Below are 13,081 nucleotides of genomic sequence, written 5' to 3'. Positions count from 1 at the left end.
CCTTCTGGTTTTAAACCAAAGCCGAAATGTGATTACTCCTTTTCGAACTTTGAAGTAAGGGAACCGAATTATCTAGATTTAGAATCATTAATTGTCTTTGAGACAAGAATATGTTGTAACCAATGTAATGAACCATCTAGAGCTGTTTCATAATCATCCTTTGAATCAAACACATACTCATATTTATTTACCAATTCTGAACCCTCTTTAGACATTTTAGGATGACCAAGTTTCAAATGAAACAAAATTCTGTTTTGATAAGATAATAAGAGAGAAAAATATTGTTTAGTCCATAATAAAGTTCAAGTCTGCTACAAATCTCAATTTTTCAAGTTTCATTAAGTTTAAATTTAACCCTGTCTACAGCTAAGCCGAGTTTCAAATGCTTCAACCCATTAGATGTCACTTTATTTTGTTTACAATTTTACCTGTTATGTAATTTCATTCATCTGTGGTAAAATATTACCACATTCAGATGTGGTAATATTTTCACTATTACCACATCTGAAAATAGTGAATTGTGCCGGATTAGTTTAGTTCCAATCAGTTTTCCCTTAGCGTCATTCCTTCCAGCCGGTATTTCCCCGAGGGCTGTCTGTTTAACAGGTCGCCTCCTTTCTTCTGCACCAGGTATTCTATCCCTTTTTTTGTTTTTCTCTTTTTCCCTTATTTTGATATTCATCATGATCTGCCAAATAAGTTATTAATGGTTCTATTTGCTCACCGAGCGTAATCCATGTCCTGGCGTACCACTTTGGATCGTATTTTTCCTTTTCAAGTTCACCCTCCATCTGTTTAGGCTCAAAATTTAGACTCAGAAATCACCTCTCTTCTCTTTTTTTCTTTTTTGCAAACACAGCAAAAAAAAAAAAGAAATCAAACACAGCGGAAAATCAAACCCAGTAGACAAAATCAAAAACCTCCCACAGATTATAATTTTCCAATGTTGACCATGGTTTTAAAACACATTGCAATAAACAGAAAAAAGTACATTTAAACACATAACGTCTGCTCAGCGGCAGAAGCTTACACACACAGCTGACAGACACACACAACTGACAGATACACACACAACTTTACACAGAAATGGACCCACGCTTTACAGCTCCTATTTTTGTCCTCTTTTATCACTTATTACTCTACAGAGGATCAGACCGCGATCAACCGTTATTTCATTCTTATGAAATAACGGTTCTCAATGCGTTGAGAGCATTGAGGACCGCTCTCAACGCTTTGCGTCTCTTGGGAAAGTCTCAGAGGGCAGCACTCCCCGAGGATAAAACGACAAAACCTAGCCTTAACCTTCCCCGCGTCCAGGAAAAGCTGGGGACGGCCAGCTCCCACTGTAAGCCAATCGACCTTTACACCTAAATCTTCACACCTAAAAACTATTTTATTTCTTCACACCTAAAAACTATTATTTCTTCACACCTAAAAACTACTTTATTTCTTCACACCTAAAAACTACTTTATTTCTTCACACCTAAAAACTACTTTAGTTCTTCACACCTAAAAACTACTTAGTTTCTTCACACCTAAAAACTACTTTAGTTCTTCACACCTAAAAACTACTTTATTTCTTCACACCTAAAAACTACTTTATTTCTTCACACCTAAAAACTACTTAGTTTCTCCACATCTAAATCTACTTTTTCTTGTCTATACTCCTATGAACAGTTAAACATGTAGACAGGCCAGTGAAACGCAATTTGAACAGAAATGTAAAAGCAATATGAAATTTAGACAAACCTGGGAAACGGTACAGACGACGGCTGATAACTGAAATTTATACACACCTGAGAAACAGTACAATGGTGTATTAAGGAACAAGTGTCCTTACCTTTCATATGGGCCAGAGGACCAGAGTACTGTTCCGGAAAGTCTGCGCCTGAACGGCCAGTCCAATCTCCGCTCATGTGTCAACACAAAACCATCCTCTGCTACCAACTGTTGGGAATGGAAATCCCGATCGATGAATCATAATTTGTGATTTACACGGAGCATAAAATCAACCAAGAAAAGCATTCAGACTTTACTTATTTTATTCACTTTCAGGGCTGAAAGGAGACGCTTTTACCATTACATCCGAGAAGAGTTTCTAAAAAAGTCTGTGCAGCTTCTGAGGAGAAGGAGGAGGGTAGCTCATTATATGGACTGAAGACACTGGCCTGGGAAAACATTTCTTTTTCGTGAAAAATGGACATTGGTGTCTAACAGAATCAAACATGTAACTCTTTACTATGGGCCCTTTGTCTAACAGCGTGTGACTCTTTCTCGACCTTGGTAAAGCGTCTCAACATTCTGGAGGAAAGAGAGAAAAATAAACAATAAAATAAAATAATTAAATAAATAACTAAATACATAAGTACAAAGCATAAGTATATAGCTAGATAACTAGATCAGAATGTAGATCACTCGGCAGGTAGTCCATCAGGGGTCACCAAAGGGCCTTAAAGTTTTCAATTTCGCCATTTGATTTTGCACTTTTCCAATTTTGGATTGGAAAAGTGGCATTTGCTAAATATTTCCCTGTACCACTGAGGGTACAAGAGGCTTATCACAAATCCAGTTTTGCAGAATACATTTCTGACCTAACAGTTCTGTCCTGCTAGTTTATTGGTCAGCTGGACTTGTTTACATTATATTATTTTACCTGGGGAAGACAGCTCCAATAGACACTGCCCCCAATCTTTACAAACTCTAGTCCTTACTGATCTCTTTAGATAGATAGAAACTTTATTAATCCCTTTGGGATTTTCCATCAGGAAAATTGTAGAGTTAGTTACACATTTCCAGAACCTAGATATAGAACGGCATTCCCAAAAAAGATTAAAATAAGTTCCAATGCTTGTCCTACATTTGAGAAACAATGATGATCAATCGGAATTTATTTTATTAAGAAAATATGGAATCCTGTGTTGTATTATCATCTATTGAATTGCTTTAAATTTATTACTCAAAAACAAAGAATGGGATAATTTAAACCAGTTCTACCAAACCTCTTTGGGTCTATGGACCTAGTCTATGGTCTCAAGACATTGGTCTGAAGACATTCCCAACATCATTGTAAAACATAAAATCTTGAAAGAAAAGATTTTAAGGTAAACATGATAAGGAATTTTTCTATTGGCCCTGGAAGCATGTAAGTGTTCTGCAATGCCCAGTTGCTACAAAGTGACAAATTTGTAACATAGAAATCTTTGGATGAGAGGCCAAATTTATTTTGATGCTGGGCAAAGGCTATCAATGTGTTATTATTGTCAAATAGATCTGCTATTATTTTGATACCTTTTTTATGCCAGTTTCCAAATACTGCTGAATTCACTCCTGGGAGGAAGTCTTTATTGTTGATAATTGGTATAATATCCTTCCTGCTAATGTAACTGTTCATATATCGCCAACTTTATCCTGATTTGAATGTATCAGGATACATTCAAATGTACATTCAAAAGGTTTTGCCTTTTACTAAAGGCAAAACCTTTAGTTTTGCCTTTAGTAAATTAGCTTGAAACAGGTAAGTGTTTCAATCTTGAATTCACTGATCAGAAGGAATGATCAGTTCCTTGCTTTTGGCAATGTAGTTTATGTCTAGTCAGGTTTATAGAAACATTTTGCTAGATTCTTACTTTACTTGGTCTCAATCTGACCGTAGATGAGGATCAAAGGATAAAGAAAAAAAAAAAAAACAGGCGGATTTGAGTAGAAACCAAATCTGCAGCATTCACTATGATTCACCTGACACTGAAACTCTGAATATGGAGAATCTGGCCAACAAACTCATTGAGTCTTCATTATCATAAGAAAAATTTATTAAATATTGTAAAAGACGTTCAGTCATGTTCCATCAAGAATCCACACTAGGTTTTTACTCCTAATTTGAGGTTCATCTGGAGATAAATATTTCTCACATCAACAAAACAGGTGGTATCAAAGTATATTTATTGAAACTGATTTTGTTCCCATTGCTCAATTTTTGAGCATATTTTGCAATGAATGGCATCTTTAAATATGTTCCATTTATCTTCCATTAAATTTTATTTGTTAATTAAAGAAGTCCAACAGGGGGTTAATTCATCCCACTGAAAACACAGGATGCTCACAATGATCTCTACTGAATATACATGTCTTCAAAGTCTTGTTTCTACAGTTTCAGTCACAGTTTCTACTGTGGGTGTCGTGTTTTCTTTCTTTTGTAATTTTTTACAGCAGGGTAGAGCTCGCAGTACCTCTTTTGGACCCTTGGTCATGAAGATATAAAGGAAAGGGTCTACCAGCGGGCTGAGGTAGAGAAGCAGGTGAGACACCAGCCCCAGGTAGGGGACTTTGTCCTTGAAGGATAAAGCCTCCAAGAGGATGCTGAGGATAAAGGGGGTATAAAGAAAAGTGTAGTTGGCCCAGATTGCCCCAATGCCAAACACTGTCCTCCTCTTCTCTGGGCTCGGTGGGTTGGATCGGGAGCAGTGTAGGGCCCGCCAGGAATCCACAGTGAAAAAAAGGAGAAAGGGAAAAGGAGCGAGCAGAGAGACAGCAAACCACAGGTTGTAGCCTAGCAAGGCGAGGGTGAGCATGGCGAAAGGACTGGCCCACGCCAGAAAGGTCACTGCAGATGACTGTCTGATACTGGTGCAACAGCCAAGACACTGTGGGTAGGCCACCAGCAGATGGCGCTCCTGGGCTATGAACAGCATGAGGGAAATGTTGGAAATGACCCCAAAGTAAAAGATGATGTCTGTGCCATTTCTGGAGAAAACCTGGTCAGTTTCCATACTATGATCCACAGAGGGACGGCTGAAGAAGCTGATGATGTCCGACACCAGGAGGAACATGATATGCATGGGAACCTTGTTCTCACCTAGAAAGAAAACACAGAGTTGGAAAAAACTTACACTGGAAGATTGCAGTGTAAGGTCTCAAATGAACAGGACTATTTGGTTATTTGATGTTTGTCTACAGCTCGAGTTAGATAAAGATCTTTGATCAAATACAGACAAAGATAAGTGTATTGCTGATAAAGATGCTTGCCTTACAATAAGGCTGGCCTTGTACAGAAAACTTCTTAAAGTCCAAATTCCAATATTTCAAAGCTAATGATTTTTAGCAAATTCACACAGGCACAGCTTTTTGTACCCCTCCCCCCCCCAATAACTTCTTTAAAGTTGCAATGTGTCACGTTTATAAAGAACGTGTGTTTTAAATTTTTTTAAACTGTCACCAGGTTGTGACAGTTTGCTATGAAACAGATAAAGATGGATCTCCTCCATGAGCTGCTACTGCTGTCTGAAGATATGCTGTCTGAAGAAGTGCACCCAAAAACAACCAATCAGAGCCAGGAGGCTTAGTGCAACAAATCAACCAGAGAAACAGCTTACTGTTGCCGAAAAACAATTTATCCATCGTGGCTATGCTAACTAGCCTAAGCATTCACAAAAGCATAAGCATTCACAAAAGGATCACAGGATAGAGAAAAAACTGTGAACCAACTATCATGTGAAAGAATGTTCTTCGACTGGCATATGTTAATATATGCCAGTTGAGGCATTTAGAAAACAAAAAATGCTCTTACAGAAAAGCCTTGGATGTTCAACCCTTTAGTGTAGGTGTTTTTATAGCTGCAGAGTAAATGCAATATCTCTTTTTTCCTATTACAGCTGCAGTGTAATAGAAAGCAAAGGGCTGGGTAAGGGAGACAGCTCTGGTTGGTCATTGCCATTTACCACTGGGAGAAGACACAGGTGCTAATTTATTTAAACTGTCACAACACAGTGTACAAATATGTAACATATATATATATACACACACACACGCAGTGTATTATACGTCTGGCGGCCCGCCATGCTTTACTAGCGCCACCGCCAGGCTAAGCCTTTCTTGTTTTTTTTTTTTAGGAAAATAAAATAAAAAAAGAGCCTTTTTTTCAAGGCTATTTAAAAAAAAAGTGTTTCTGTTGCTCCGAGCGTTTCACTATCAGAGCAGATTTATTCCTTAAAGATATGTTTATAGTTTATGCATTTAAAGCCGGACCAATCACACCGCTTTCTCTGCGCGTTGCCTCGCGGGCTACAGCAGCTGGATGTCTAAAACTAATCTCAGCGCGGATCCCGCTTCTCCTTTCACTCGAACTGGACACAGGCTGACCGCTATATTTACATTCCTATGAGGAATTATGATCAGTTATGAGGAGTTATTGATTAAGGTAAGAGTTTAAACCCACCGCGTTAGCTCTGGTCGCGCAGCTCTACGTGAACCGCAGGAATAACTTGTAGTCGCGCTTTCAGAGGTGCTTTGAGGAGCGGTGAGAATTATGTATATTTGTGAACAAAACATTATGCGGCGTTTACATCTCAACACGCTGCCCAGCGTTTGGCCCTGTCTTCCCTGTAAAGTTTAGGTCTGCGTTAGCTGGTGCGTTAGTGGTTAACGACCCAGTGCTAATCACTCATTGTGCAGGTTTAACCCGGTCAGGAGCTTTCGCGCAGTCACGCATCACGCTGATTATATATTATTATCACCAGTATTATTTTTCCGGTTACACTAAGCACCAAATCGTATCAAATGTTTTGCCCACTTAGACAAGAGTTAATGCGCGCGTCCACCGGACATCTGAAAAACTCGTCCATAAACTCGACCAACCAAAATAGTTTCTGTGTCCCCTTGTTAAAAACTCAACAGACACGAAATGAAAGAGCTACTAAAGTTGAATTAAGCAGCATTGAATTAAATCTCTCATTTGTTGCGCATCTCTGCGCAGTGCAGCAGATTACCACATCATGCAGGGCCAGTCCAAGGGTGCATGAGGCCTGGAGCAGAATACGACTTAGGGGCCCCTTTTGTTGCTAAAAAAAAACAAAAGGGGCAGCTTCTAACAGCTTCTGTGTTTGATTTAGTAAAATCTAGGACAGGGGGAGTAGTTTAATTGGCAAACCTAAAAAGCAATAAATTATAACTGCAGCTTACTAATTTGTATTTGTGAACACACGGAGCTGAAACTCAAAGATTATACTGACAGCATCAGATCGTAACAAACCAATCTGACTATGAATATTGTTTTTTTTTTAAAGATTTTTTTTGGCTCTAGTGGCCTATATTTCATAGTTAATTGACAGGAAAGTGGGTAATGAGAGAAGGGGGAAGACATGCAGCAAAGGTCGTCAAGGCTGGGAATCGAACCTGCGACAGCTGCGTCGAGGACTAAGGCCTCCATATGTGGGTTGTGCTTAACCCCTGCACCACCATAGCACACCAACTATGAATATTGTTCTTTGAACTTCTACAAAGTAGAAGTTCCTTAAAATCTCACATTAAATAATTTAAAGTCTTTTAATTCATATATGCTGAAACCATTATGTCCAATTTAGCAGCAATGATAATCTCAATAAACAAATGTTTATTGAGAAATGTCATTGATATATCTGGGGTCTATGTTAAAATGTTAGCATTTAAGGGGCCCCTGAAGCTCTGGGGGGCCTGATGGAGCCACTGACTTAATTTGGATTTAACAGAAGTGGACATAATTGATATTTATTTTAATTGTATTTTTTTGATTAGTTGGATTTTAAGACTAGTTGTGGGGTTAGCAGTTCACTGACGATGTTATCCCATAACATATAATTACCCAGTAATTTTTTTACATAGGCATAAACAGCAGAAAAGCCTAACACCAACTCCTTGTAGACCACACAGTCGCCCGAGACTGCAAAACCTGACACACCAACCTGTGCAAGACTTGGATTGATTACAAGAAAGCCTATGACTCAATGCCACATACTTGGATCATTGAATGCTTAGAGATGTACAACATCAATAGAACCTTCATTGCAAACTCGATGGGGCTGTGGAAAACCACCCTTGAAGCCAACTGCAAACCACTTGCACAAGTGTCCAACAAATGTGGCAAGGAGATGTTCTGTCCCCACTGCTGTTCTGCATAGGCCTGAACCCCCTCAGTCAAATCATGAACAAGACTGGCTACGGATACTGACTCAAGGATGGAGTTCTCTACATGGATGACATCAAGCTGTACGCCTAGAGTGAGCGAGACATCGTCTCACTGATCCACACCACCAGGATCTACAACACTGATATTGAGATGTCCTTCAGACTAGAGAAGTGTGGTCGGATGGTTACAAAGAGAGGGAAGGTTGTCCACACAGAAGGGGTCTCACTCCCAGAAGGAACAATAGCAGATATAGTTAAAGTTACAGCTACCTGGGAATACCACAAGCAAATGGCAACCTTGATGAGGTCACAAGGAAAGGAGCCAAAGCCAAAAACCTCCAAYGAATAAGGCAAGTCCTGAGAAGCCAGCTCAATGGCAAGAACAAGATCCGTGCAATAAACAGCTATGCCTTAACAGTAAGGCATAGCTGCAGGAATAATTAGATGGCCAATGGAGACTGATGTTAAGACTTGGAAGCTACTAACCCTACTAGCATGCATGGAGGGTTCCACCCCAAATCCAGCACCCTGAGACTGTACATGAGCCATAAGGAAGGAGGCAGAAGACTAGTGAGTGTGAGAGCCACTGTCCAGGATGAAACATTAAAGATCCATAAATACATCATGGACAAAGCCTCAACAGACAATGTGCTCAGCGAATGTCTCAGACAATGGGGAACAGAGGATGAGTGGCTGGAGGTACCATCATGGGAGGACAAGCCCCTACATGGGATGTACCACCSACAAATAACTGAAGTGGCTGATATCAGGAAATCCTACCAATGGCTGGAAAAAGCTGGATTCAAGGACAGCACAGAGGCACTCATCCTGGCTGCACAGGAACAGACCCTAAACACCAGAGCAATAGAGGCTCAGATCTACCACACCAGACAAGACCCAAGGTGTAGGTTGTGCAAGGAGGCCCCTGAGACAGTCCAGCACATAACAGCAGGGTGCAAGATGCTGGCAGGGAAAGCGTACATGGAACGACATAACCAAGTGGCGGGTATAGTGTACAGAAACATCTGTGCAGAATATGAACTGAAAGCCCCGAGATCAAAGTGGGGAACACCCCCAAAGGTGGTGGAGAATGACCGAGCTAAGATCCTGTGGGACTTCCAGATCCAGACAGACAAAATGGTAATGGTGAACCAGAGGAAAGCCGTTGTGGTGGATGTAGCAATACCAAGTGAYTACAACATCAGGAAAAAGGAGAATGAGAAACTGGAGACATATCAGGGTCTCAGAGAGGAAATGGAAAAGACCTGGTAGGTGAAGACCACAGTGGTGCCTGTGGTCATCAGGGCCCTTGGGGCAGTCCCCCCCAAACTGGCCAAAACACATCCCAGGAACAAGATCAGACATCTCAGTCCAGAAATGTGCAGTTCTAGACACAGCCAAGATAGCAAAAATAGCTTAATTACTCAACCTGTTGTTTGAAAGAAATGCCAGATTAAAAACAAAACAGTTTTGTTCCCATTATCACTAGTATAACCATATGAAGTTTGGTAAACATTACTGAGAATTTAAGTGGAACCATGAGACAAAACTTTACTGAGATGTTTGTCAAAAACTTAAAAGATGTACATGTGGTAAATGATCTTACTGCAACTGTAAAGTATAGGGAAGAACCTGTGATGCTGTGGGCCGATTTCTCTTCCAAAAGACCCTGGTCGGTTTGTTGGGGTGGATGACATTATGTACTCTTTGAAAACAAGACTTCACATCTTCTATCTTATCATTAAGGCATAACATGGCATCACATCGCAGAGACAAACTGGCACATGTTCATTCGCCAGACCAAATCAGAGAAACGTATCAATATGAAAAGGTTTGAACAGAGCAGCAGAGACTATTGTTGACATCTGGAAATTGCACACATGTGCAGAAGGCTGGAAGACATGAAGGCAATTCTTTTACATGTCAACCACAGTGGCACTGCTGCAGGAGAACCATTCTGTGCACAAAACGAGACCTGGAGATGTTGGTGGTCAGGTCAGTGCGCCACAGCAGAGAGACAATAACGCAGAAAAACTGTTAAAGAACTCAAAACCACTTGTATTATTTTTTCTTGTTCTCTGTGTCAGCTATGTTACACACAGATGCATTGCCATAGCAACTGACTAACAACAGTTCCAAAAACAAGCAGAGAGAACATTCAGTGTGTTACAGTTTTATGTTTTCAGGCTTGATGTTTATTCTTAGATTATTAAGTGCTCATCTGGGCACAGTAGACTACTTTAAACATGAGCCTGGATAAAAAAAAATGCATGTATTAAAAATAAATGTATAAAAATCTAAAACAAAAGCCAATGATATTTGAGAGAAAATGTTTTTGTTTTTTCTATTACATATTTTGCATAAGTAAAATGCAAAATATGGGATTATGTCAATTTAGTCTTGTGTAATAAAAGTTTAAAAAAAATCCCTTCAAACCTTTGGAGAGGTTCTTGACGGAGTAAAGTGCCAGGACGAGAACGGGCAACCCGATGCCAAATGTCAACCACTTCATCACAGTGGCTACCTGCACAGCTGTTGCAGTGCTGTTGCTGGTTAAGTTGCTGGTGAAGTTGATGATCTCAGACTGAGTCGTGATCTGTGTGCTGGTATCAGCCATAGGAGGCAGCGCTCTTCCTGTTTATGTCATCCTGTGAAGTTGTTTCTCAGCTGATGTTGTGTGAACAGCAGCAGGTCATGATGATCATCTAAAATAACGAAGAATAAAACTCACGTCATCTAGTTAAGTTGTGACAAAATTAAAAAGTTCTCACATTAAAACCACCAACTTCAATGTATTCCATCGGGATTAGGTTTAATGATCAACATAATATATTACATAACTTTGGAATTGAAGGAAACATGTTAAACATTGACGTCTGCTGAATGTTGTGTTGAAGGTTCACCTAACGAACGCTGACAACATTTTCCAGACGTAAAAATGAAATACCATACCAGCGGACTTTCAGTTGAAGGTATGCTGACAATTTTCAGTGTTCATTTGCAGCAGATCAAAATAAAATATATATAGTTCAGCTAGGTCTGGAAATGATAATATGGCAGCAATTTCTGTTTTTGAAGGTTTTATTGGCTCTAGTGGCCTTTATTTGATAGTTAATTGACAGAAAAGTTGGTAATGAGACATTAAGCGCATGAAACTCATGCAGCAAAGGTTGCCAGGCCGGGAATCAAACCTGCGATGGCTGCGTCAAGGTCTAAGGCCACCATACATGGGTTGTGCTTAACCCCTGCGCCACCACAACACACCCATATGGCAGCAATTTCATTGCAAGGGTTTCCTGTGGAGCATTTGTCTTCCATTCCTAGGATATTAAGGATATTAAGCCAATCTTGTAACAAATTGGAAAATTGACAACCAAGTGGTTGTCAATTTTCACTTTGTCAAGTGTAAGTACACTTGACAAAGAATGTATTAATTTTACAATATCCCTTGGCCTTGATACCACCTGCATGGCCTCTGGCGTACAAACAGGAATACGTCATTATGGGCTGTTTACCTATAAACCTATAAACGTAAATTAGACACATCAGACAGTAAAGAACCCACCTTGATATAAAAGTAATTGATCTAAAACAGCCAACCATATCACTGAGGTGGAATTGTCTTAACTGCCACACACAATGGTCTCCAAATGCGCGTCTTCGTATTTTTGTATTTTCCTAAGTGTGATATCTTCACTTCCAAGAAGTAGAGTCACTCTCAGCAGTTGTCTTTTACTTCTTTATTCGGTCTGGTCTTGAACACAACCTACACACTACAGGCGCTAGCTCATTCTGCCCTAGCCTTTCTTGCTTAACTCTGCTTCTCAGGGGCGAATATACTGGGGTGGCACGGGGTGGCAGTTGCCACCCCAAATGAGAGCCGGCGACTCTCATTCATAGCTGGCGACTATGAATTCAATAAATAGTTATGGGAAATTGGACATTAAGCGCATGAAACTCTTTTCCCCGACAACATCGAATGCAACACAATCTAACCTGACACCTACTGCTGAGTAGCGGGAAGTGCGAGAGAAGGACAGAGCGCGAGGCAGCAGCATTGATATGGATGGATATAAATGACTGGACATTACGTGACTTATCGTGCGCCACACATGCGCCATGCTGTCCATTGAGTCAACATTATGGGTGGTCAGGAAAATACCACAGTCGCGCAAAGAATCTGAAAAATGGACGCAATATTTAGCGGTTAATTCAACCCTATGAATTAGATAACAAGGGCTTCAGATTTAACAGGTGAGGAAAAAGTTTTAACTTAAGGAAAACATTGAACAAGTGAGCAGTGGGTCAGTTATGCTAGCCTTCTATTGACTTTGATAACCTTAACATGTGCTGCGCAGTTCAGTGTGTTTTGGTTCCGTTAGCACTAAAACAGGTCAATCCGCCCACCAAGTCATCAGTATAGCAGCTGTTTAAATCAGTTAATCAATCACCGCTGTGCTCAGGCGAAAACTTAATAATATAGACATCAAGCCTGACAGCATAATGTAACAGACTGAATGTTCTGTTTTGGTGTTTTTGCTACTTTTTTGTGTGGGAAATGTTTGTTTTTTGGTGTTGATTCCCCTGATCGGTAATCTCTGCTCTATCTGCTCGATTGAGCTGTTGTCTGTCGGTTGCCATGGCAACGGGACTGCGTAAAGACACAGAGCAAGAAAAAGCAGAATAGAAGTGGTGTTTGGTTCTTCACCTGTTTATCAGATTTATTGTACCTTTATTGTGGCGCACTGTCTGCAGCCACTGCAATTCCTAAAAGTTAAACAAGCGACAAAAACTGAACTAATCATCAAACTATGGCTCCTACAGCATATTTAAAATAAAATGATTGTTCAATGTTTTCCTTAAGATGCTTTTTGCATCTTGACAGAACTAACAGAAACTAACAGAAACAACATTATTTTTGTGACAGATTTCTGCTCGTCCTGCATTGGGATAAAATGGTTTTCTGGACATAACTCAATGAATCACATAGCGACTAATAGACGCTGTCCAATCTAGTAATACAGATCAATTAGCAGGAGTATGAAAGACATAAAAATAATTAACTATACTATATTAAGAAATTATATTTAATCCTCAGTGCTACATGAAGCTCATTTTGAAACAATGCAAGTTAAAAACAATATTT

The 13,081-nt window shown here is 39.9% G+C and overlaps 1 protein-coding gene and 1 long non-coding RNA gene across 3 annotated transcripts in view; both read right to left on the bottom strand.

Moving 5' to 3' along the window:
* Window positions 1-261: 261 nt before the first annotated feature.
* On the bottom strand, window positions 262-2,012 carry LOC108166942 (uncharacterized). Its single transcript, XR_001777334.1, has 2 exons — window positions 1,458-2,012; window positions 262-1,381 (listed from the first exon to the last, which is right to left on the bottom strand). It is a non-coding gene; the product is annotated as an uncharacterized LOC108166942 (long non-coding RNA).
* Window positions 2,013-2,286: 274 nt separating this feature from the next.
* LOC103476624 (uncharacterized) overlaps window positions 2,287-13,081 on the bottom strand; it is a 20,828-nt gene continuing 10,033 nt past the window's right edge. Inside the window, exons 2-3 of one of the 2 annotated variants that reach the window (XM_008429100.2) lie at window positions 10,372-10,640; window positions 2,287-4,852 (exon numbers count right to left, since the gene is read on the bottom strand). In XM_008429100.2, the coding sequence (XP_008427322.1) occupies window positions 4,128-4,852; window positions 10,372-10,552 (906 nt within the window). In that variant the 5' untranslated portion in view covers window positions 10,553-10,640 and the 3' untranslated portion in view covers window positions 2,287-4,127. Of the gene's footprint in view, window positions 4,853-10,371; window positions 11,984-13,081 lie in introns of those variants that run through there. The other variant, XM_008429099.2, reaches the window with a different exon arrangement.

The sequence above is a fragment of the Poecilia reticulata genome, linkage group LG15 (assembly GCF_000633615.1).
Source record: "Poecilia reticulata strain Guanapo linkage group LG15, Guppy_female_1.0+MT, whole genome shotgun sequence".
NCBI lineage: Eukaryota > Metazoa > Chordata > Actinopteri > Cyprinodontiformes > Poeciliidae > Poecilia > Poecilia reticulata.
This window is presented reverse-complemented; position numbering and strand designations above follow the sequence as displayed.